Source organism: Psammomys obesus, unplaced genomic scaffold (assembly GCF_907164565.1).
Source record: "Psammomys obesus unplaced genomic scaffold, mPsaObe1.curated_primary_1811, whole genome shotgun sequence".
Taxonomy (NCBI): domain Eukaryota; kingdom Metazoa; phylum Chordata; class Mammalia; order Rodentia; family Muridae; genus Psammomys; species Psammomys obesus.
Window position 1 is genome coordinate 13,190,264 of NW_026585698.1, and position 26,541 is coordinate 13,216,804.

The 26,541-nt window shown below is 40.2% G+C and overlaps 1 protein-coding gene across 1 annotated transcript in view; it reads left to right on the top strand.

The window, feature by feature from the left end:
- Nucleotides 1–26,541, top strand: part of Pcdh15 (protocadherin related 15) — an 844,567-nt gene that overhangs the window by 647,117 nt on the left and 170,909 nt on the right. The window contains exons 20-22 of the mRNA XM_055598939.1: nucleotides 6,821–7,126; nucleotides 9,567–9,791; nucleotides 17,762–17,878. Of these exons, the coding sequence (XP_055454914.1) occupies nucleotides 6,821–7,126; nucleotides 9,567–9,791; nucleotides 17,762–17,878 (648 nt within the window). The remainder of the gene's footprint in view (nucleotides 1–6,820; nucleotides 7,127–9,566; nucleotides 9,792–17,761; nucleotides 17,879–26,541) is intronic.

Sequence of the window (26,541 nt, forward strand, 5' to 3'; positions counted from 1 at the left end):
AAGCCCCCTTTAATGTTTCACAGCAGCGCATTTAAGACCAGATCATGAACACCTGCACACAGACTCACGCACTTGTGTCTCAGGCCATGCTGAAATTACCCCAAAATGAAAATGAGCATCTTGAGGTGACTTCTCCCAGGACAGACTTAGTAGACATTTCTGTGTGACAATATCTATGACATCCTCATGCACACTTCTTCACTGAACATTTCCCTATCGTGTATCTAATCTAATACCTAAATTTGCATGTCAAAAATAGCTCTGTGTCGGGCCAGGGAGATGGCTCAGGGGTAAAGCGTTTGCTGAAAATGGCTGATGAGTTCAACCACAGTCATCTGTGCCCACACCGACACGGTAACAACAACAGGAATATCGAAAATAGATGGTTAAGCTGCATGCAGAGCGGAGGGGGTGTTTCGGCCACTACAAGACCTGAGTTCAAACCCCAGGGCTCACATGGGAAAGCCTGCTGAGTTTAGAGCAGCCTGTCATTCCAGCACTGCAGAGCGAGAAACAGCAGCATCCTCTGATTTCGCTGGTCAGCCAGCCTAGCCTGCTTGGCGAGCTCCAGGTCGGTGAGATCCGCTCTCTCAAAAAAAAATAATATGGGTAGTGATTAGGAAGCATTAGAGGATGTCCTCTGCATGGACACATACACACATGTATCCACACATACATGAACATGCATATTTATACATACATGCTCCTGCATGAACCCACACACATGCGTACATACAAGTCTACATACATGTGCATATGCACAGACATGAACACACACTCATACGCAGGTACATAAACCCATATACATACTCAAACATACATGTGTTCTCCCACAATAACACACACACACACATATAAACCTACATTCAAGCATGCATGTAGACATGTACTTTCACACACTTACACACATGCAGTCTCACACATGCACAAAGATATGCTTATTCACACCACTCATGCACACATATTAGGTGCTGGGTAACAGTTCACACCTTCTTGATTGCTGCAACACGCAAACACAAGAAAGCTTTGATCTCCATTGCTCTTCCCTATAATTACTAAAAACATTATTTTAATCAGAGAAAACTTCCTTGTAAGTATCACTTGCTATGGTAAAATTGCTACATGAACAAACACGGCCACTTTATATGACTTCTCTGTCAGATCGACGACACTGAAATCCCCAGATAATCTTCAAAAATATCAGAATTAATAGAGCCTAAGGGAAATACAGGAGAAGGCTGATAAAAGTAACCTGGCCCATTCTACTAAAACATCAGTGCGGCAGGATGTGACCTATCCATTTAAATTAACTTCTAATAGAGACCAGAAAATGCTATGACAATTGACATGAGCAATACTTTGATTGATGACTTCATGAGATGCAGGCTCACTTTATAGAGAGCCTACAGGAGGCAGTGAGATTGCTACCAATGTCTATCACCAGGTCACGGATGGGGAAGGGGAAAAGGCTCCGTCAAGGCCATTCAGCCACTATGGAGAAATGGAATGTAAGCTAGAAAACCAAACCTTTCAGAGACCTATAGCCTGAGATCCCAGAGTCCCAAGACTGTGGAAACTCTTCAGTCTGGCTGCGATTTGGGGGTATTCTGAACTCACGGGTTACTTACTCTTGCATGGCAAATCTGCCTTTATTCAGTAAATAATGATTAGGTATTTGTACGGAGAGAGGAGAAATTTACCTCACCTTCAAGTCATTAAATTTCCTCTTTCCTTTTTAAACGAATTATCACAGCTCTTGAGAAAGATCAGCTTGTAGAGAGAAGTAAACCAGCAACTATTTAATGAATTTTGGAGTTGCTAGGTAATAACTTTCGAAAGGCCTCTCTACCTGTAATGTCATTAAAGATGCCCTGGCTGGTGTTCAGATGCCCTCGTCCTCAGCAACTCCTACAGATAGTCTCTAAGTGAGAAAGGAGGCCGCCACCTCTGAAATTGCTGCAAAGGACAAGCAAAGCTCACTTTCATCCTCATCCTGGTATAATGAGGTGCCACATGCCAGCTTAAACCTGCATGGTAGCTGTGACACTCCCGTGTGTCATCAAAGGATTGCTTGTAAAAGAATTTTGTCACTCTAAACAAATAACTTTCTCTAAATAATTTGAATGCAGTGATAAGAACATTTTAACTTGCAATCGATTCCTGACATATTGCAGACAAGAACTGCTTGTCTGATGCCTCAGCAACAAGGCACACATACCTAGGAAGATTTAGACCTCTAGGTAGACAATAAGCAGAAATAGCAATAACAAAAAGGAGGGTATGAAATGAATGCTTAAGAACTGTAATCCCTAACTCTGTTGACAGGCACAAGGGGAAAAAAAAAAAAAAAAAAACCACTGGTATACAATCATTCAAAAATGATACTTGTTTAGCAAGTGATTTTGCATGGCCTCTGGCTTCTCTCATAAATAACTGGTTCTCTTTAACATATGTTCTAATTTTGATTTTAGTGACTTTGATGTATTGTTTGTCTTTCCAGCACATATCTAAACTTCTCTCCAGTGAGACCTTTATTTCAATGATTGGAGTGTTTATTTGATCAGACTTTCCACTGATCTCCACGCCATATGCATGCCCAAAAAAAACTCACCACAAATCAGGCCACAGCAAGACATACATTTTAAAATGAGTATGCCATGGACAGATGATTATAAAGTTGCAGCCAGTACTGTTTATTGCTTTGATGTAGAATAAGGAGAGGAGTGTGATTTTTCTTATTAACCATTTTAATTAACTTTTAATTGATCTGTAAGAAGATAAATGGCTCCATTATAGCATTGCGCAGCGAGCTGCTTCAGTAGATATTAAGCATCCATGCAAAGTTCTCGACAGACTATTGATAACAGGAACTCCGCAGATAGCTCTCTTGTCTCACACCCACTTCCTCTTAAGTACCAGCAAGTAACCGAATCTGGCCCCAGTGCCTAAATCACAACCTCATTCTTCTCTGCTCAGTGCCTGGGAGACAGGGAAGGAAGGAAGGAAGGAAGGAAGGAAGGAAGGAAGGAAGGAAGGAAGGAAGGAAGGAAGGAAGGAAGGAAGCAGCTTCCATACATATTCTGTCCTTTTGTCACCATTAGCTGCAGATTTGAGCAGCGTGTCCACCGTTAGAGTTAATTGCCATGGAATATACAGTCGGACACAATTTCTCTCACGGTGGCTAGCCATGCAGGGAGCTAAGTGGCAGGAGATGAAGCAAAGGTTTAGGCATCTGTGGGTATTTAACACATTCCCTACACTTTAGCTAATTAAAAATTCATTTTAAAGGAGTTAAGGTGCTCCAGCTAACTAACATTTGTTAACAGAAAGCTTTTTAAACAGATATTTAACAGGTAGAATAAAAGCGAATAATTTCAAAAAATATATAGGTTACCATATATTTGCAAGATGTGTGATTAGAACAAAGGTCCTTGTGAGGATAATATAGCCCTGTTTGTCAAAATAAGCCTAAAATACTCACATGAGTTTTATTTTATTTTCTTAACATGCCAATAATTTTTCATGTTTTATTTCTTTATTTATTATTTTCATTTTTAAGATCGATTAATTATTTATTCACTTTACATTCTTATTGGAGGCCATTCCTTCTTTCCTCCCGTTCCCATCCTCCCTCCCATATCCTGCTCTCCCCCTTCTCTACTCCTTGGATAAGGGGAGCCTCCCCACTACCAAGTAAGAACATGAAGTAGCAACGGATTTAGCACCTCTTCTTTCCCTGTGGCCTCAGGAGGCAGCCCCGCCAGGCAACAGAGTCCCTGTTGGAGACAGCCCTCCTCTCCCCTTTCGAGGGGGCCCATGTGTTAGCCAATCTACCCATTGTCTATAGATGTGTAAGGGGCTTAGGTCAAGTTCAAGCGTGATCCTTGGCTGGTGCTCCATAAGGCCCTCTGGGCCCTGGTTAGTTGGCCCTGTTGGTCTTTTCTTGTCCCCTCCAGGTCCTTCTATTCTCCCCGCCTTTCCCCATCCTGAGCTCTGCCCATGTTTGGTTGTGAGTCTCAGCATCTGTTTTGATCTGCTGTTGGGTGGAGCCTCTCAGAGAGCAGCTATGCAACTCATAACAGAGCAACATTAATAGTGTCCGGGATTAGCTCTCTCCCATAGGAAGAGTCTCAGGTTGTGCCAGGAATTCATGAGCTTTTAAAGGGGAGCAAGGTGTCTGTGCATGAATCAAAGAGGTGAGAAGGAGGAGAAACGATTGAAAGCTTGACTATTCTTCCTGCCCTCACGGGTACAGAAAATGGTGGCGCAGAGGGCTGGCAGCAGCCTTCACATTGCAATGTTCACAGGGGTGTGGGGATATCAGGGTTGCTGCTTATACAGCCCAATTCTGTCAATAATGTCAATATTTCCCCAGAGTCTTCAGGAGGGAGAAGAGGTGCCTCACTCCTAGATTTTAGGTCAATGGCCCCACACTAAACTTGTAATCTGCAGAGATTGAGATGATGAATTTTTATTTCACGGGAGCTGATACATTTCTGTTTATTTGTGATTCATGGTAAGACATATTCGAATACCAAAAATGCAACATTAGTTAAATAGCTGGACATACAAAGAAGAAAATATGCTCAAGTCCTTTTACACACACAGGAAGGCGACACAGACCGAGAGAGGGAGGGAGAGGGCGCAGAGAGAAAGGGAGAGAGAGAAGCAGAAGCAAAGGCTTGCTGGTTAAATCAAATGACCCTGTCATAGGGACTTTTGAATTGCAACAATGAGCACACCACCTTGGATCGGAGTCACTTAAATCATGATGCATGAGCAGAGCAGTTTTTACTAAGTGTCTCAGAGATGGAAGGTGAGAATGAAAATCGTAAGGGCAGAGATGTACGGAACACAACCTAACTGAATTATTAAATTAACGTTTTCTGTATTGATCCGCTGACTTCAGAAAACAAATGCCTCAGGATCCTTCTGCAGATGATGGAGTATGTTGTTTGTCGTCCCAAGTAGGATGGCAAGCGCAACTAATCTCCCAACGGTTTCCGGAAGCATCTCAGCAAATTGGAGCCTCAAGGAAAATATTTCCGCATAACTCTTTAATTCTCTGACTGTGTTTTGTTTTTTCTTCTCCAGGCCTTACGTCATTCCTGTTTTGTTCTCATGATTCACCTCTACAGGGCATATTTTTTGTCTAAAGGACAGACTGGCTGAGTGTCAGGCATATGAAATGGAAGAGTGTGTTCACATGTTCTTAGATTTTTACACTTCATTTTCTGTTTGCTTATTTATTTATTATGTGTTGTGTGTGTGTGTGTGTGTGTGTGTGTGTGTGTGCCTGCCTGCGCACGCTCACACATATCACAATATATGTGTGAAGTCAGAGTGGGTTCTTGTACTATATATTTTCCAGGGGTTGAATTCACACCATTAGCAGGTGCTGTCTCTCCACCAGCCCGATGTACACATTTCAACTTTATTCTTTCCTTTTTTTTTTTTTTTTTTTTTTGTTGGTTGGTTTGTTTGTTTTTTTTATTGAGGGGTGTTTTGTTTTGTACTGTTTTGTTTTTTGAGATAGGGTTTCTCTGTGTACCCTTGGCTGTCTTGGCCTTGCTTTTAGACCAGGCTGACCTTGAACTCAAAGAGATCCTCCTGCCTCTGCCTCCCTAGTGCTGGAATTACAGACCTGTGCCACTGCTCCAGGCTCAACCTTATTTTTGTAAACTGAGAAAAGTGTGTGTGATGCTAGCGTTCAGTGCCTTGCATTCAGGGTCTCACAAAGCTTCAGTGATCGCCGAGTTTGGAAATCAAAATGAAGGCCTGTCCCCTTTCTGTCTTTAGTGGGTGGTTTGGAACATAATTTTAGAGTATTTCACAGCTTTGGGTATAGAGTCAAGACTTTATGAAAAACAATAAGAGTATCTTTTGATATAAAACGTACAGTATCTGGTGGCATAACATAAGTTATCATAAACTTACTGAAGTTTAAATAAGAATACTTCCATCAACATTCTATTAGAAGCTTTTCCATTTTCATGCAAAAGACTCTATGCCAAAATTTGTGAGCAAATGCAGATTCAGGTGGCACCAACAATTGTCAGCTATTATTTGAGATTCATATTCTAATATTAAACAGTAGCCCTGCCTTGTGATTTGACAATTACTATACTTTTATTACCATTCAGTTGGAAAATACATTTAATTTCAAACTTCAGACCCGTCTATTCACCGAACATTCATTACCTTCATTTGCATTTATTAAACAGTTTTACTTATGAGTCATTTGCTAAATTCTAGGGCCCCTGAGGTATCTAATTTTTTTTATAACTTTACATAAGACAATTAATTTCCTTAAGCCATATGGTCTCATTTGCCAAATGGGGCCACTGTTATTTACTCATTAAAATCATCACACGGATTAAATGAGGTAAATATACATTGCACCCAAACATATGTAAATGTGAAAATGACTATGAATTTCTTAAGCAAAACAACCATCAAATCTTAAGCTGTTAGTAAATTATCTTAAATTAATTAAAACCAAGTGCTATTTTTGACATTTAAAAATCCACGGTAGCAATAAAAACACAGGAAACGTTCTGTTTTTATAATGTTCATTTTCTCTGACATAGTATATCGCTGTGTCTAATGATATCAGTTTATTTCATTTCCACTGAGTATATAATTAAATCATAGCTTTTTTTTTTTTTTTCATGCTGTTGACTGCAAATTGTACCTTTATTATCTTTCTAATTTTCCCGTTAGAGGAAAAAAAAAAGGATATCTGGTTAGAAAACATGGCACAGTTTGTCACCAGTATGAGAGAAGCTGCTGTGTGAAGCCATCTCTTTCTTCCGTCTAGGCAACAGACCCAGATGCTGGGATAAACGGCCAAGTGCACTATAGCCTGGGAAACTTCAACAACCTCTTCCGCATCACGTCCAACGGGAGCATTTACACGGCCGTGAAGCTGAACAGGGAAGTCAGGGACCGCTACGAGCTGGTTGTCGTGGCAACGGACGGAGCGGTGCACCCTCGACACTCCACCCTGACGCTGTACATCAAAGTGTTGGACATTGACGACAACAGCCCTGTTTTCACCAATTCGACGTACACGGTCGTGGTTGAAGAGAATCTGCCCGCCGGGACCACCTTCCTTCAAGTAGAGGTGTGTGGACCTGTGCATTCATTCCACGAAATCCACATCATAGGATTAGCTGTGAGGAAAAGGCATCGACGTTTAATGACAAACTTATGATAGCTAAAACGCAGAGAAAAACGCAGAGAAGTTATAGATAAGTCTTCTTGTGTCTCAAAAACTTGCATATTGCATTTTACGTGAAAATCTTCCTCCGGGAGAACCCAAAAACGTGAAAGGAGAAAGTCTGTAATAAAAAGAAATATCATGCATTTTACATGTATAAAAATAACTTTAGGTAGTTTTGTCATGTTGACAACACAAAGAAAAAGCTCATTTTCTCAAAAAAAAAAAATCAGCACCAAATTTTTGTGAGTGTTCTTCACACCTATCAAAGGGCTCACACAAATACCAAGTAGACATCAGGTATACATATATGTAACACATATATATTCGTGTATTTACATATACACATGTGACTTAATATACTTTTACCCATATAATTTGTATACAGACACATAATATTGCTTATTCTGTAGTGATTGTTTTCACTCTCACAACATTTTCTACAGGTGAGCCCATAAATCTCCCATTTATTTAGACTAGCCCATTTAATTTTGACATGGGAGGGGGGGTCTGTGACAAACAGAAAACACGGCAGTCTGTTTATACTTCACCCGTTAGTACAGCTTGGATTTTTCTATCCAGGCTTTCTTGATGTGCCTCCACAAGTCCTTAATGCTTAGCTTATAGACACTGATAAGTCAAATCAAGTCGTGTGCTAAACAGGAATCGTCTGTCCATTTGTTAGTCCAGCCCCCTCTTCAACAATCATGCACCATAGGTCCCCAACTACATACTATGACTTCCGATATATTTTAGTAATCGATATTTTTAGTTTTTTATATTATATCATTTCCCCCTCCCCTTTCCTCCTTCCAAATAGCCTCAATACCTCTCCCTAGTCTCTTTCAAATTCGTGTCCCCTTTTTGTCATTGTTGTTACATACATATATGTTATAGACATATGCATGTATGCGTGTGCATATACACTCTTTGGTGACGCAAGAGTGATGAAAATGGACTGACAGCCTCTGTGGAATTCTCAGTCAGCTTTATGTGTCACCCGGCATTCGCAGTCAGAACCGAGGTCGTAGGGATCCAAGATATATTTTTATACAACCTTGGGTGAATTTTTTTTTTTTAACTGGAGAAAGCTACTTTGCAACCGTGAACTGAGAGGCGAGTCAGTTACCAGACAAAGAGAGAAGCAGAAAGGATTATTCAAGGCCTTGTAAAAAAATAAATAAATAAAACGCTGAAAATGTCTAAGGGGACGCTGATTGATGCTCAAGGTTCTAAAGAGCTTGGAGGCGCTGTGTTCTGCCACTGTATTCAGGGAATTAGATTGCTGTCATTTCAATCTTGAATGTCCCCCAAGGCCCTCGAGTTCAAGGTTTGGTCCCCAGCCTAGGGGATTGTTAGAGGTTGGGGCACAGGAAACATGCCCTTGGAAGAAGATTCTGAGTCTCTGGTCTCTTCGTGTCTCTCTCTCTGCTTCCCGGGTTTCATGACACCAGCAAAGCTGCTCTGGTCCTTGTTGACCATCATGATCTCCTGGATCTCCACCTGCCCACACAGGGGTTCGAGACCAGAGGCCAAAAGCCCTTTGTAAGTCACTTAGCCTGGGAATTTTGTTGCAATAACAGAAAGGGAGCTGACAGTGTTGGTCGAAGATGGAGCGCAGACAGGACAATTTTTGACAGGAAAATGACACAAAATCTGAGTCTGACTGGTTCTCTCCTCTGTGATATCACCAGCCAATAAGAGGAGAACTTGACAGGCGTGTAGGCGGGTACCTGATTCCGTGAGTACCCATTCAACAGACCCGAGGTTCTGCTCCCTCCCTCGGGATGCTGACGGAATGCCATTCTACCAGCACCAAAAATAAAAACTAAAAATATAAACAAACAAACACAAACAAATAAATACATCCTTTTGTTTGGCCATTTCCATCTTACTTCCCTTTCGGGCTGTGATATGGAGAACATGATGTATATATATCTCAGTTACTTTTAGTCTCTTTGCTGAACCTTCTGCGTAGTGAGTGCTTAGCACACCCCAGGGAAAAGGCAAGGGCCTTGCAGGAGAGAGTCACCTCATCCTTCCAAGGCATCCTTCTGAAAGGGAACTATTTCTGCATTTCCTCATGTCCCTCGTAGGATTTTAGAACCCGTTTACGTAAATCACTCCAGAAGTACAGAAGTACGTTTATTCAAAATCATCTTGTGTTCGCTATCATATGTTTGGCCTTTCCCCTCTCGGTTTTCTGTTTCCTGATAAGTGACAGTTTTGCATCTCTTCCTTATCATCAAACCAGTGCTGCCCAAGGCTCTCACACATTCCCATTATCCCTCACTCCTCTTGTGCGAAACCATCTGATGTAACTATTCCGTCTAACTTGTCCTAGGCTAAGGATGTCGACCTAGGAGCAAATGTGTCATATCGGATCAGAAGCCCCGAAGTGAAGCACCTTTTTGCACTGCATCCGTTTACTGGAGAATTGTCCCTTTTGAGGAGCTTGGATTACGAAGCCTTTCCTGACCAGGAAGCAAGCATCACGTTCTTGGTGGAGGCCTTTGATATTTACGGGACAATGCCACCTGGCATAGCGACAGTCACAGTAATTGTGAAGGTAAGGACCCTGGGGTGACTGCCCTTCTCTATGTACCACATATTTTTTTTAACTCACAAAATTCAGTGGTATAAACCAAGGATAAAGATTTATTGATGTGACATCCTTTTGAATACTTGCAAAATAACCATATATGAGATGGATTTTAAAGATGCATTAAACAAATCTTGGAAGGCCGGCTGTCAGTCTGCCGCAGGCTGTGACTGGTCAAATCAGAATTTCATTTTGATGCAATATGGCCCACAGTCCACAACATTATAATGTCTATCGAAAACTTTTCAGGTTAAAAGAGAGAGTTAGACACAAAGTGTAGATAGATGATGAGGAGTCCTTCAGCCTCAGAATGAACAGGTTTAGTTGTTAGTTTCAAGGCTCTAAAATGAAATGAGATTCAGAGACAAGTGAGTTTAATGTTCAATTCTGGATTGCCCTTCAATTTCTCTGACACTGAGGACTTGGCTCACCTCCCAGGTCGATAAGAATTTGTCATTTGTCATATGACTGCCAGATCATGATGGTCAATACAACGATGGTCCTAGCAAATGGAAGGCAGAGAGAGTCCCACAAGAACCATACCAGCCTGGTCTGTGTTGTGAATTCTAGGGCGTGTGTACACAGTTTCTTGGGGGAAGAAAAGGAAAACTGCCACAACAGGAAAAGTCAGTAAAAGTCACTGAGTGAGAGTGACCAAAATGGATCTAGTAGATCAAAATCATGTGCTGTGGTAGGAACGAGCCCTCGAGCATTAAAAAGTGGGAGAGAGTCCGGTTATCACTGCTACGTGACGAAGGACGGAGCCTTGTCATTTGATGAACTTTTCCAACTCTCCGCAGGTTGAAAATAGCTGCTCAAATGGCATCGGCTTCTCTCTCAGAAGCAGCTGGTGGTGACTGTCATAGGCAGCCGTGAGTGGAGTTGCCTGCGCTGGCTCTAGGCTAGACCTGTGCTCACATAGGCAGTCCAAAGAAGTCAAACTGGAGCTAAATATATCAAATTGATCGGAGCACAGTCTGCTTTCGCTGCATTCCTGGAAGAAGCCCGTAGAGGCAAGCTGGGTCCAAATGTTTGATTTAAAAATAAACAGAATAGGAATATGTTTTTAATCACCCCGTTTCCTATCTAGAAGCAAGCTTCCTTCGTCTTCCCAGGCTACTCCTCACTGTAATGGAAGGTTTCACTAGGACTCACAGCAACATCTCTGAGAAACCAATCTCTGTAACTCGTTCCTTCCTCTGATTGAGGGGATGCTTGGCGCACTCTGTGCCTCCGTTTTTCATTTTATTCACAGAGGTCAAGTATTCCAGTGACTGAAGGCACCTGACCCACGCCATTTCCTTTCTTTTCTTTTCATCTTACTTTTTATTGTTTTGTTTTGTTGGGTGTTTTTTTGGTTGTTTGTTTTTGTTTTTTTGAGTCAGGGTTTCACAGCCCTGACCATCCTGGCACTCACACTGTAGACCAGGCTGGCCTCAAACTCACAGATATCCACCTGCCCCTGTCTCCCGAGTGCTGGGATTAAAGACGTGTACCATCTCTGCTCAGCCCCATGTCACTCCTTATTTATCATACATTTGAAACAAAATTTCTCTAGTGCTTAATTACATACATGTTCAATATCACTTTCACTTTGTCACTCTTTTCTTACTTACAAAATCACAACAAATTCCCAGGCAACATCTTTCTAAAGGCAGATGGTTGCCTTTTTTTGTTTGTTTGTTTTTGTTTTTGGTAACTCCAAGTAGGATATGCAAATTGAAAATTTGAAACTCTGCCATATACTGCTGAAGCCAACAAAACATCCCCACTCTTCCTAATTGACAACTGTTCAGGTCCCATTTCTCCACAAATGCAACCTCCACAAACCTGCAAAGTTTCTGCTGTCTGTCTGCTTCTAGCAACACCGGCAAGGCACACAATCATGTAGTGTTGGCGAGAGAAGTATTTGCTCCCATACGATCACCATGAGGAAAGTGTCTCAAAGATCTTCTCTTAACAAAAAAAAAAAGTATGAGCAAAGAGGTGATTTCTTTTGTAAAGGAGAAAACAAAATGTATCTAGATAAAGTTATTTAGTGTTGGTTGAACCTTGGTGACTGGGTAAATCAAAGGATTCTTGGAAGAAAATACATCTCCATGGTGAACAAAACAAAAGTTTTCCACAAACACCTGTGGAAAACCTTTCCAAATGTCAAGTTTCAATAGAATAAAACAAAATCATATAAACAACCTATATTTTGTTGTAGTGTTAAAGGGCACTGATAAACAAACCTTTATTGTGTGGAAACACAATAAATTACATACTATGGGAAAGAATCTGAAGTCAAAACCAAAACTCCAAAGTAAATAAGCAGATCCAGTATGATGTCTTCCCTCCCAAACTGAGTCATAATACAACTTACAAGTTTATGATCTAAGTTCATATAAGATATGATATAATTGTAGGACTAGAGTGAGTACAGATCAGAAAGGCTGAACTTGTTCATAGATGAATGACATCTTCAAGGGGCAAGTGGAGACAGGTGAGTGATAAGGTTCCTTCATTGGTTGTGATTTTATCAGACTGGCTGCAGAGGAGCAAGTGATAGAGAGCTTCTGTAGCTGTGCCTGTCTGTCTCAGAGTGCCCTGTGGGACAGGAAGAACAGGACAGAGGACCTGGAGCAAAAGATTGTCCACAGGCTGTGGTAAACAATGCCCTAGAAGGACCTCGTGTCTCATTCTTTTGAAGGACTCTCTTCCACAACTCACCATTGCTATGACACAGACTATAAGCAAGACCTCAGCTCTTCCCGGACGAAGCAAAGCACAGGACCATGGCAGCCCCTGAAGGCCACCGAGCAGCATCCTGACTTTGATCTGGTCCTAGAAGCCATGGCTTGAGGAAAACAGGGCACAAAACAGGCAGAAACTTTGCACGTTTCAAGACTAGCAACAGCCATCATTTCTTGGTCTCAAATGGGGACATTTGAACAAAAAAAATAATTATAGGAAACTAGCTATTGAAGTAATGATTGCTGTTCTAAAAACTCACTGGGTGCTTGGGGCTGGAGAGATTTCTCTATGGCAAGACAAATAACTTTGGGAAACACAGGACTATGTAAAAGTAAATACATTTCTATACAGCCGTACTAAACCAAACGTTACTGTAGATTGTGAATTCGAAGAAATAAAATAATGTTTCGTTACCAATAAAGAATATTTGGAGTGGCTGGAGAGATGGCTCAGTGGTTAAGAGCACTGTCTGCTCTTCCAGAAGTCCTGGGTTCAATTCCCAGCAACCACATGGTGGCTCACAACCATCTATACTGGGATCTGAAGCCCTCTTCTGTCCTGCAGAAGACAAGCCTGCAGAGACAGAACTCTCATACACATAAAAGAAATAAATAAATCTTTTTTTAAAAGAAGAATATTTGGTCTTGTTTATGAAGCCTCTTCTGGGGGCTATAGTTCCAAAGAATGTTATTTGAGGAACTGTCTTAGGCTTTAGAGAAAGCAACTGTTGATGTGGCTGAATGCTGACTGGGCTGCTGTTTTAAATACGGGTATCATTTCTACCTCCATTTTGTCTCACCCACAACAACAACAAAAAAAAACTGTTAACTGTTGTGAAATCTTTAAAACTATACAATGGTTTAAGATCTGTAGGTTCTTGAGACAAATGAGTTATAGCGAAGAGATGGAGGATTGTTTAAAAATAATTTCAGAAATATTTTAAATATTATATGAGTTTTTTCTCTTTTTTAGGGTTTTTTCTTTTTCATTTTAATTTTTTTCTTTCCTTCTTTCGTTCTTTCTTTCTTTCTTTCTTTCTTTCTTTCTCTTTCTTTTTTTTTATACAGGGCTTCTCTGTGTAGCCCTGACTGTCCTGGAATTTGATCTATATCAATCAGGCTGGCCTCAAACTCACAGAGATCCTCCCGCCTCTGCCTCTTGAGTTCGGGGATAAAAGAAAGATTGTTCTAGCGATGAATTTAGTTTTTTAAAACTATGAAAATATTAGAGAAATTGAATTTTGTTTTAAGAACGTCTTCATGCAAAACAGGAAAATACAAAATACGCCATTTGTGTAAAGGCATGCAGGGCGTGACTACAACACCCTGAGGAGTTCAGGCATGAGAGGAGTCAGGAAAGGTAACACAAGAGAGCAGCAAGAAACAGAAAACAGAGGACAGTCCTGCAGGAAACATTGCTGTACCCACTCATACATGGAGTCTGGCGGCCAGGAAGAGATCTAATTGGCACAGACAATAGAACCAACAGTACTAGACTGAGGAGGGCAGGGGGAGGGCAGGCAGTGCCTCAGGGCAGCGCCAGGGCCAGGCAGAATGGCACGGGCACGAAGGCTGCTCCGTCCACTGGTTCCCACCTCTGTGTCTTCTTGGGGGCCATCATAGCTGAGGGAGATTTAGGCCACAATTGGTTTATATTTCTGAAAAATATCACACTCTGTCAATCTCCTTATATTTATATTTTGTGTTAATTTTTTCAACTTATTATTCATTTATATACTTGCCAGTTATCTCAGAGCATCCTGGAATGCTGTACAAATTGTTCCTCAAATCTATCTTTAGGTTTGAAAAGACAAAACAAAGCAAAGCAAAGCAAAACGGTTTGTGCGGTTATTTTAGACTCTCATTTTAAAAATGAGTATATAAAACTCATGTTTTCTTCCAGCTAGCTAACAACAACTGGAGGTCAAGTTTTATTTGTAGGATGCATCGATTCAAATTACAAGCTTTACTGGTTAAAAAAAAAAAAGAGAGAGAAGAAAAAAAGAAAGAAAAACAGTGTGGGATCCCTGGCTTTGTTTTAGTTGAAAACTACAGTAACAGTAACATTTGGAATGCGCTATTGAAACACAAAAACTAATTTTTTGTTCAGATCAACAAATAGAACCACAGGAAGCAAACTATAATGGGTTTTAATGATAAAATTAACTCCAGGGCAGAGGAAGAAATCTTTCCTTTTGCCAACACTTCCCTCTAGTGGGAGAGCTGAGCTTTAAAATTTACTACAATAATAGAAAGCCCAGCAGTGAGTTACGTGAGGGTTTTCCATGGACGTCCCTGCAGCAAAAATAAGATGAACTATTGATTATGCGTGTTGGCATTGCATTTCAATAAACTGTCTACCCTCCCCGCCAAAAAAGTGCATTGTGGGAAAACGATTGGCAATCTGCCGCATATTTCAGCCACAATAAAGATCGTAAGACTAAAACATGTACAGTGGCCATCACAAGAAATACTGCTACATTATAACCATATTGATTTATTCTTCATGCTGTCAATGGCAAATAAAATAATGAGGAGGATAAGCAATCTTTTAATGGTCTTTTGTTATTATAGCCTTCAGAGTGTGTGTAATCAGTTTATGAAGCCGGATATCAAACAGCCACTGTGAATTCGCAAGGGTGACTCTGGTAATACCTGCCTAGCAGAAAAGAAACGTGGGCCTTCGCTGTCAATACCATCAAAAACTGAGCTAATGCAACCAGAAAACTCCATCCTTCTAACCCCCAAGGAGTCAAATTATCCAAAAATTTGAGTTTCCTTGGGCCAGAGGGTTGGTGATATAGCTACAGAAGACAATACACAAGAGCACATGGAGTGCTAAAAGCGTGATGTTGGGTTCTCCTTCTTAAAGTTCTAGAAGTTACAGGTTAGGGGTGCAAGTGGATTCCCGTCTTTAGTTATGAAATATTCTCACTAAATTAAGTACTACCCTTGAAAAAAATCAGTGGACGGTGTGTATACAAATGTTTCCTCCACCTTCCCTGTCCGGATCCCCAAATGAGTTATACGGAGCCAACATCCCTAAGACCATTTAATAGCTCACGGTCTGCACTCCATAACTTGTAAAGGAAGTCTTCTTTTCATAGAAGAGGTTGTGAATGCCACATGTCTGAGGACATACCTCTGATTTCTCAATTTCGCTGACTGTTTGAGGACTGTGTCTAGCTATTACCTTCAAGTAATTCTTATTCAGCTTACTGTATTGTACACACAAGAGGAAACTCACCTCGTTTCTCACACATAACCCCCCAGACCACTCTGAGAAGAGAGAGGTGTGCAATTGGCTAATCAGTGCATTCTGGGTTAGCATTGGGTAGAAAAAAAATCTGTGTCTGAACACATATGAAAGAATGGATAGAGAATCTTACTGTATTCATTTAAGAGCAAATGAGAAAGGTGCCATAGAGAGAAACATTAGCTAATCAACAAAATTTGCATGGTGCCTAAATGTGTTTGACCTGAAGCACCCCAAACAGTACAGGATGTGACCCTTAATCAAACATTAAGGTAATGATTACAGTAAACAAATTAGCTCCCCCCCCCAAAATAAAAAACAAAAACAAAAGAAACCAACATGTGGTTCTCCCTAAATGGTAAGGTGGTTAAAAAAAAATAATCTTTGTTCTCTCAAGGGACTCTATTTGTTGATTTGTTTTGTTTTGTTTTGTTTTGGCTCTTACTAGTAATTATATCAGTTCAGACAAGCCAGTAATTGTCTGGACCATCATCTTTGTCAAATTATAGTTAAGAGAGTTTTAACAGGGACATCTTTATCTTGAGTCATATCGTGACCAATAGTATATTATCCAGTGCTTAGTTATCATGGGCATAACTTAGCTACTTACTGGCTGAGAGTAGGCCTTCACCACCAAAGTAAAAATGAAATCAGATGCATATAAATTGCTTTGAAATTTTCCCCTAAGTAAATTAAAACTGTTTTCTATCTGAAAGCATATGTAATTCCGAATACTATCTCTGTAGCGTGCTACAGGGAAGAAGACTCCCTCCTCTCGCTAGTTTATTCATAAGAATGAAAGCTCAAACAAAGGATTTTTCACCATTTATTCATGCAATCATATTAACTATGTGAGATATTCAAACTTGTTACAAGAACACAGAGGAGTTTTAAAGGGGGAAACAAGAAAACAAGTAACAAGATACCATCTTTTAGCCCATTTCATGGATTGTAACTTTTTAGATTTTGGTTTTGGTTTTGGTTTCTGGAGACAGGGTTTCTCTGTGTAGCCCTGGTTATCCTGGAATTTTCTCTGTAGACCAGGCTAGCCTAGAACTCAGTGATCCTGATCCGCTTGCCTCTGCCTCCCATGTGCTGGGATTAAAGATGTGTACCATGATACCTAATTAAGAATGTAACTTTTAAAGAAACCACATTTGGAGCCAGATGGCCTGTGGAATAGCTTGTTTGGTAAAGTTCTTGACTTACAGGTATAAGGACCTGAGTTCAAGACCCACAACTCACACCTATAAAAAGGAAGGAAGGAAGGAAGGAAGGAAGGAAGGAAGGAAGGAAGGAAGGAAGGAAGGAAGGAAGGAAGGAAAGAAGGAGGGAAGGAGAGAAGGAGATAAACCACTCGGCATGATGGCATGAGCTTGTATAGCTCCAGAGAGGCTGGAACGGGCAGGGACAGTCAGGGACAAACAGATCCCTGAGACTCATAAACCAGCCAGTCTGGCCTAGTGGTGGGTTCCAGGCCAATGAGTGACCATGCCTCAAAAAACGAAGCACAAGCACCCACAGAATGTTACCTAAAGCTGTACTTTAGCTTTCAAATGTACACATGAACACACGCATGCCCATTCCACATACATACATGCTGAATTCGCACTCATGGACGCTTGTGCATTCACACCACACACACAAAAAAGTCCTCTTTGCGTTTTCAAAAGTTAGAATTTACGTCACACTTTTGGAGATAACCAGGTTGGAAGTTCCGAGCACTACCTGATGCTTGAAAATGTGTGATATTCTGAGGGTAGGTCTGACAGCGTACACGCTGACACAGGGACCTGGCTCCTCTCAGTGTCAGCTGGAATGCAGATGGAACCTGGAGGATGCTACTGGCCCGATAAATAGGTTGAATGACACGAAGAGCCAGATTGACCTATCTGATGCCCCAATCCCTTTGGCCACAGCACTAAACTCTCCACTCTGCTCTGCAGGACATGAATGACTACCCTCCGGTGTTCAGCAAACGCATCTACAAGGGGATGGTGGCTCCGGATGCTGTCAAGGGGACACTGATCACCACCATCTACGCCGAAGACGCAGACCCACCTGTAAGTAGAGCCACTGGCTGGTGCTCCGCTTTGAGTGGGAAAGTTCAGGGATCCCAGGGAAGCAGCTGGGTCTCGAGGACCCCTCTCCTCCCTTCTGGAGTTCTTGCTTGCTGCCTGCTTGGCTACCGGCCATGTTTTTATGGGACTACTGATGAAGTTAAGTCAGCAGAGCATAAGCTCTCTAGTAAGATTTCACATTTTTACTGTTTGTCTATTCATCCAGCATCCGTGATAAACACGCACAGAACTGTTTGCGTTTGGAGTCATGCACAGTCATGGAGGATCTTTATTAAGTTCAGTTTGGTGTGAAGAAAAAAAAAAGGCTTTACATTCATGCATTTCTGTCTTATCCATGAACAGTCATTTTATGAGCAAATGCTAAGCCTAGATATAGCATATTTTCATAAACAAAATCTCTTTCAAGTGCATTTAGAAGGTTTTTCTTTAATCATATTGAGCATTTACCTATTTCAAAATATCCCAAACTGCCAGCCAAGACAGAGGGCTTTCAACTAATACATTATTACAAGAAAAGTAAAGAAAATTTTCCTTAATGTTGTTAAATTATTACATTTGATACAACCTAAAAGTAACAACATCAGTATGAAACGCTGTATAAATGCTGTATACAATGCTTTCCAATGTTTTTTTCCTATAGAATGCAGAGATTTATATTTTTACTTTGAATGAACTCTTGCTAGTAATGGATTCTAGAAATGCAAATAAAAACACATTAAGTAAGCCATTAATGGAAAGTCTAAAAAATTAAAGTCTTGAATCACGTAAGCAACTTAAAAATTATTTCTTAGTGCTAATATGCGTGGTGTTTCTCAAGCAAGCTTTGATAAAAATATCAGTGGCAGTCATAACATTTGTCAGTCCAGCAGCGACAAACTTTATGAAGTTTACTGTGACTATGACATAAAAAAAAAATACTCTAACTTTGGAAGCAATGGTCTCTAGTGCAGGAGTACCTTTCGCATCATGTTAAAACATTTTTGTAACCGACTTATCACAGCTTGGGAAATAAGCACAAGTGCACATCTGTGAACACACCTGTTTCAACAAGCACCCACTACATACCTTCCACCGTCATCCATGAGCACACCAGGAACAATGAACACCCATTGAGCACTGTGTTCATCAGTCTTTGCCCTTGGGCAACTCACTGCTGAACAGGATGGAGTTACAGAGAGAACTTGTAACACAGTACTGTCATTGAATATCAACTCTAGAGCACTATTCTGCAACCCAGCTACAGCCCTCCTCACCCCCAAATGATCAAGACAGAGACCTATAGATTTACTTAAACAGCTTCTGCACAGTAACTGGGCAGGTACGACTTAAACCAATATTCTAAGCTAGTCTGTCTATCTCTCCGTTCCACTTCCCAAGTGACTCGTTAGTAAGTCATCCTGGCTGGAACTGCCCCATCAGGCACATTCCCTGTCTCCATCTTCTTTCTCTATCTCCTCCGCTTCTCCCTCTTGACACTCCCCCACCCCAGCCCAGGAACTGAAGCTCTGCCTACCTCTCTTCTGCAGACTCCAGCCTCTCTTTATTTTAACCGATCAGAGAATATTGGGGATCAAAGTTTATACATCGTTTGGTGTACTTGAGAATGTACTTATCTGGATTGCAACCAGATCTTGGGAGCCAGATACACAGCAGCACCAGACCAACTCCCAACACAGTGTGATTGATTAATGGAGAATTTAAGATAGTATTAAGTTTCAAAGTGTAAGAGATGAGTGGCCAAATGGTTCTGTTCTTCCATGCGGGGTGCTCAAAGTCTTAGTGCGGTGGCTCTTGTGTCATATATGACTTTGGTACCTAGTGATCAGATTAGTTCCATGAGGGTGAGAAATGACTTTTTGCTCGATGGTCTACTCTATTAGGTTAACTTCCCTAAAATATTTAAACCATTCAAATTGTTTTAAAAGCTTACCCAGTTCTACGTTTCTGTGGAAGAAAGCTTTAGTTTGCATCATCAGTTCTTTAGTGATTAGTTAAAATATCTGATGATTGATGATTGATGATGATGATGATGAATGATAGTTTTTCAGTAAAATATAGACTCAGATTATCCACTGGGTGAGCGTGCTGGCTTCAGTTGCTGCATTTACATACAAATTTCTGATTCGGTTTCCACTCTTGAAACACTGACAATGTTTCATGATAGCTTTTATTCAGAGTTTAGCTTTTTAATTATTTCTACAAATTTGTTCCCTTGAATTAAGATGCCTAGAGTTTGGCTGCATCCATATCAGTGCAAAATAACAACCCAGTTCCGAGGAATTTTTCAGGCGACAAGTGCTATATGCTTAATTTTAAAGTATTCTAATTGAATTTTGTTCTTAGACTTTGATGTGGGTTTCATAAAATCATAACTTTTTCAGATATGCTTACCAAGGCTTTCTGTCTTCTTGTTATAAATGTCCACTTACCAGTAGATAATAATTTTAATTTGCTGTCCTGTAGGGTTTCTGTTTATCTCTTCCAGTACATGAGGCTATTACTGCCTAATATAATACTAAATGTTTATTTGGTGGCTTCTGTTCTAAACTAAATTGTAAGGCCTTTAATGGTCAGAAACTTTGTATTCCCACATCTCAGTCCAGTACATAATTGTCAGCTGTAAAACATTTGCATGACAGAATCAATATATGAAATAATGTTTATTTTGTATGCTCTTCACTGTATGCAAGTTTGTGAGATCCTCAGAAATTTGGCTATATCTGATATCAGGAAAACTTGCTGTCACCAAGCCTAAGTCAAGTCACCGAAGAACTGAAATTTAACAATGATACATATTTATGCTTAGCATGGCTCCTGACCACTCCCGTTTTAAGCATCACTGCCATTCAAAAGTTACTTTTATGTTTAGAGACTTCTACACCTTGTTCAAGACATGCTATTTTATTTGAGGGATATGAAAACCACGTATTTTCAACTATAAAGTAGTCACAGCAAACCCTTTGAAGTATCCATTGCCGAGGTTGAGTGCCACCTCAGAGCCAGAGAGAACGCTATTTCTGAATATAAATTAAAAATTATAAAATGCATGTTGTGCAAAATTACAGTGCTCTGGAGGGAGGAGCAGTGTTCCAGGACTCTAACACCATTGAGATTTTCTCTTCCACTGTACTGAGATGCCGGATTGACATGATATGCTAATACAGAATTGAGGGAATGATGAATTGCTGGGAGAAAGGGGGGAAAACTGCTAACCTTTTCTTTCTACTCACTAGGGACTTCTCACTTCAAACTTTCACAAAACAAGTCTCTATGTGTAATTTCCATCAGCGAATCTTGATTCTTTCTGAAACTGCAGGTCAAACTCTACAATGTAGAATTCTGTTGATAGGCAGGATTATAGATGCAGTAGAATAGTGCCCTCTGCCAACACACAGCCAAGGAACAATTGAGGTCCATGAGTGACACTGGCTGTTTACCGATTTCTAAGACATGATGTGGAGGAGCCTATGGAAGCTCCACTGCTCCGTGTGATCTTTCCTTGCATGTTCTTAGGACTGATGAGATTCTTGTTAAGTGAGGCATTGATGAGAACATGCCTAACGTTAATAACTCACAAAATTTCTTATTTTCAAACAAATACATGGCTTTAGAGAATTATGGAAAAGGGTCTCTGAGAAAGATTATAAATTATCAGTAGTAACTGACTTAAAATCCATTCTTAAGCAGTAAGTGTTCTTACAATATTTTTTTTTCAGCAGGAATAATGAGACAGTAATTACCACTATGATTATTTTGTATCTTCCTATGAAGACTTGAGACTTAGCAACTCAGGATTCAGACAAACCACCAAAGAGTATTTTGTGGAGCATTTGTAGAAATATCTTTAACAGCCATACTCTCCATTCTGGGTACCTCGTCTGATCTATACAGAGGGGAAAACAGATGGCCATTTATTTTATGTCTACAACGAGCACCTTGCGTTTTATTAAAATGCTGTGATGTCACCAGGAATGCCAGCTGACTGTGGTCCTTTGAGAAAGCTTACCCATCATTCTGCAGCACTGTGAAGCCACCTAGTTCATAAGCGAAGTGCTCCCATTTTGATCCATTCTTACTTTCTCTGTATGCAACACTGAAAGCCGCCCAGACCCAAAATGTTATAAATGGTGTTTTTACCTCCAGTTAATGTGTTCATTTGTTTCTTTTCCTTTGGTATCTTTTCTGATCTATTTTTCATCACCCTTCATTTTTCTGGTCTGTGTTGTAATGCTGCATTGATTCATGTTTTTGCCAGCTTTGCAGCAGAAACTATTAACTACACAGAACTGAGCAGGTGGGGTACACACAGCCCACAGCTTCTTTCCCTCATAGTAAGCTAAACAGGGGTGCAGTAACACCATGAAATCGATGAGGGTAGGGCCTGAAAATGACAGTGGGGTACAGTTCAATTTGAAGGCAAAATAGGAACACAAGGAAGGTTTTATGAGAAAGATAAATACGCTTAATGATTGGAAATGGCTTATCAATGCATTCTAAGTGTCTGTCATGTATGGTCTCTCTGGAGCTTGCATTATACTATGTAGCATTATAGTAATACGTTATAGGGAACGTTTCATGAACTGTAAGTTTCTAAAAACAAGCATATGGTTATTATTACTTATGATCAATATTATAATTAATTTTCAGATGAGAATACTTCTGGTATTGTTTAGAAATTGTCAAGTTTATCAAGGTTAAAGGGATATCTTTGTTTACTTTTATTGAAAATGCATTTTTCATATAATATATTTATGTCATAGTTACCCTCCCTCATCTACTCCCAAATTTTCCATAGCTCTCCATCCTTACAGCTCCATTCCTTCTTTCTCTCTCTTTCTCTCTTTAAAAAACAGTCAAATAAAACAAAACTAACAAAATAAAGGAAAAAAGCACAAGAGACACAGAAATACACACACACACACACACACACACACACAACTGTAATACAAATTGTAAAGAATAATATACAAGCAAAAGACCAGTATGGTAAAAGCTGCCCAAACAAAGTGACGAGACCTAAAGCCTCCAAAAGTAGCAGTGGGTTCATTTTTGAGGTGACCTTCTCCTGCTAGGCACAGGCCTGCTCTGTAGTTGTGGTTTGTGTACCCAGTAACACTCTATTGGAGAAACTATTTTTCTTTTGCAAGTGGTTATCAGTTGGAGCTGGCTTCTGGGATATGGATGTGAGCTCATGTCCACTTCCTGTTCTCAGCACTGGGCCCCCATCTGGCTTGCTTGTGTGCTGGCAAGCCTTGTGCACGTTGCTCCAGTTTCTGTGACTTCATCTGTGTGCCGGTGCTATTGTATCTTGAAGAAACTGTTTCCTCAGTATCATCTGTTCCCTCTGGCTCTTACAATCTTTCTGGGGCCTGTTCTGCAGAGTCCCTTGACCCCTGAGGGGAAGGTTGGATGAACACATCGTCCTTAGGGCCGGACATGATTCTCTGCACAGTGTCCAGTTGTGGCTCTCTGTATCATCATCCACTGCCAGAGGAAGCTTCTGTGATGGCGACTGAGTGACACATTGATTTATAGGTATAGCAGAGTGTCATTAAGAGTTGTTTCCTTGCTCTGATCCTTTGGCAGCAGAACAGTAGTATTTTGGTTTTCCCATAGGTCCATAGCGTATCTAGGTTCTTGACTACTCAAGAACTGTCAGGCATGGTCCTTAGATCTAATCAGATAGTGGTTGGCTACTCCCACAACATTTTCGTCGTGTTTTATGTTATTTATTTATGTTAATGTACCTAGACTCTGTGCTTATGGCCTGTAGCATGAGTGTCATAGGGTTAAAAGCTACCAGCCATATATACAAAGAATGCATAAATACTTGTCTTTTTTCGATCTAGATTAAGCAATGCTGTTTTTTTTCTGTTTCCATTTTTTTCTTTTAGTTTTTATTTATTCATTTTATATCCCAATTGTAACTCCTCCCTCCTCTCCTTCCAGTTCTACCCTCCCTCCCTGTTTCCCTATCCTCCCCCACCCCCTTCACCTCAGAGAAGGGGAGCACACCCACCCTCTCACCCCAGCATTTAAGTTGCATCAAGACTGAGTGCATCCTCTTCCCCTATGGCCTGATGAGGTAGCACCCCCAGGGGAAAGTGGTTTGAACAGTATTGGCATTAAATCTTTGACTGTCTTGTAGAGTTGCACTGAGTATATCTGAGTTCTTTCTTCGAGGGAGACTTTTAATTAGTGTGTTCGTTTAAATTGCTTATCTGGTCTTAATATAAATTTGTTAGGTTGTGTATAACAGAAAATTTATCCATTTCTTTTGGGTTGTCCAGATTTTTAAAGTATGTTCTTGTGATTCTCAGCATTTTCTGGATATCTGTGATACTGCATTTTTCATCCCGACTTTAATTTCCACCATCTCTCTTTGTCTTTTCATTAGCTTTGTTAAGGGTTTGTTAATCTTACGGATTTTTCTCAAAGAACCAACCCTTCCTTTCATTGACTCTCTCTGTGTTTTTTATTTCTATTTTATTTACTTCAGCACATTTGGTTGTTGGTTTGTTGTTGGCTCCCTTTTGCCTGTCATTTCTTCTTGTTGTTCTCAAGATTTCAGGTGGACAGCTAAATTACTAGTATGGGATCTCTCCAAATGTTTTATGTGGGCACTTAGTGCTATGAACTTGCCTCTTAGAGCTGTCTTCCTTGTGTCCCATGAGTTTCAGTATATTGTGTTTTCAGTGTCATTCAAATCTAAAAAGCTTTTAGTCTCCTTAATTTCTGTCTTTACTTATTTCTCATTCAGTAGTGAGTTGTTCAGCTTGCAGGAGTTTGTAGGCTTTCATTGTTTCTGTTGTTGATATCCAGGTTTATTCTCTGATATTCAGATAGAATTCAGGGTGTTATTTCAATCTTCTTGGAGCTGTTGAGACCTGTTTTGTGTCCAAGTAAGTAGTCAATTAATAGAATCACCCCATGCTGTAGTTCAAAGCAATCTTTTCCTTCTGATAGAAATTAACTTTGTGGGTCAAGGTCACAACATAAGGGGCATTTCCTACGGCATTGGGTAAAACAAATACTTCCTCTTTGAGCCTCACAGGCTTCTGTTAGGTATTAAATGGGATGCTTTATTCTTAATATCTTGTCAGAAGAAATAGGAGAAGGCCTTCTGAAAGAGATACTTTCGTTTTTGGTTTTTTTTTTTTTGTGACTAAGATTCTTGGCTTTAATCATCTGTCTATAAAGGCAGTGCTAACTTGGCTCTGCTGCCATCCGCACTGTAGCCTCCAAAAATACATCAGAGAATGGACAGATGGATGGATTCTGGTGTGCTTTGATCCTGCTCTGGGAAGGGAGCTTATTTTTTTAAACACGGGAATTCATATGACTGCAGATAAAAGAAATTGGCAGGAGAAATTTATTCACATGTTGCAGAGTCCAGAACATTCATGAATTTATGTAACATGATTTCAATGATATCTGGATAAATAATGTGATTTGTATGAAAGAAAGCATAAAAACTGTCTTTAGAAGTTCTTTTGTAGACCTAAAGTCTAGAAGATGGTTTATGAGACCCAGTTTCTATATAAAAAATAAAGTTACCAAAGAAATAAAGAGTAGTAATAAAAATCCAAAGTACCTAAGAGGACAAATTATTCTGTCATATACAGGGTTTTAAAATACAACACATGATAAATAAAATCCAGGAAACAAATTGGCCACCATTTCTTTTATTCAATTTAGAAAAACAGTGGCAATGCAAATAGAGAAAAAAAAATATGTAAAAGCCATTCGGGGAGAGGAATGATAGTTGTTGGACAGGAGGTTGAAGATTACAGGGCTAAAGGCTCACTCAAATGTCAATCCAGAGTTCCAGCTGGAGTGACGGAGACAGTTGTAAAGACAGTGGATAATAATGTACATAGAACAGTATGTTGATCAGAAGCGTGATGACTCAGCTACCTTTAAGGACCAGGGATGGCTGAATCAGGCAGAAACTTCAGAAGAATCCTAAGACAGTAAACACCAGACCTGGGACTCCCCTGAGCAGAATTTAAAGCTGTGAGTGGATTGAATCTCCAAGACAGAGACACCCTGGGGCAGAAGGATAAAAATGTGTATAGGAAGAGCTGACACGATAGAGGAGGAATCTGCTTTGTGCTTCGGAGCAGATGAAAGATACTCAGGGGTGAGGAAGGAAGACATGGAGGAGGAGTTTGCTGACAGGGCTGAAAGAATGCAGCCCATGTAAGGGCCATAGATAGCTCCGTGGGTTGACAGTTCACTGGCAGCCTGGATGATAAGCCATCTTGGGACCCCGTGGTGTTCTGCTGCTTTCCTGTGTACTGAGTAACTTGAGCACACAACTCTTCCTCCTAGGTCACTCTTTCTTTTGTTTTTATTTGTTTGTATTGTGCTTTTGTCCATTTATTGAGAGGGTTGTTTTTTAGAAATTTCTAAGCAGTACACCTTTGCTTCGCTGCGGATAGATAATAAGTTCTTATACATATGGGGCCTTGTTTTATTTGTACACATAACAAAAACTTGGAAAGCTGTTAGAACCTGCTAATGTTTTCTCTTCAACACTGTACATGGATGACCCCTACTATTTTATGTTGTTTAAAATTATATAAAGCAAAAAACATTATTATTATTATTATTATTATTATTATTATTATTATTATTATTAT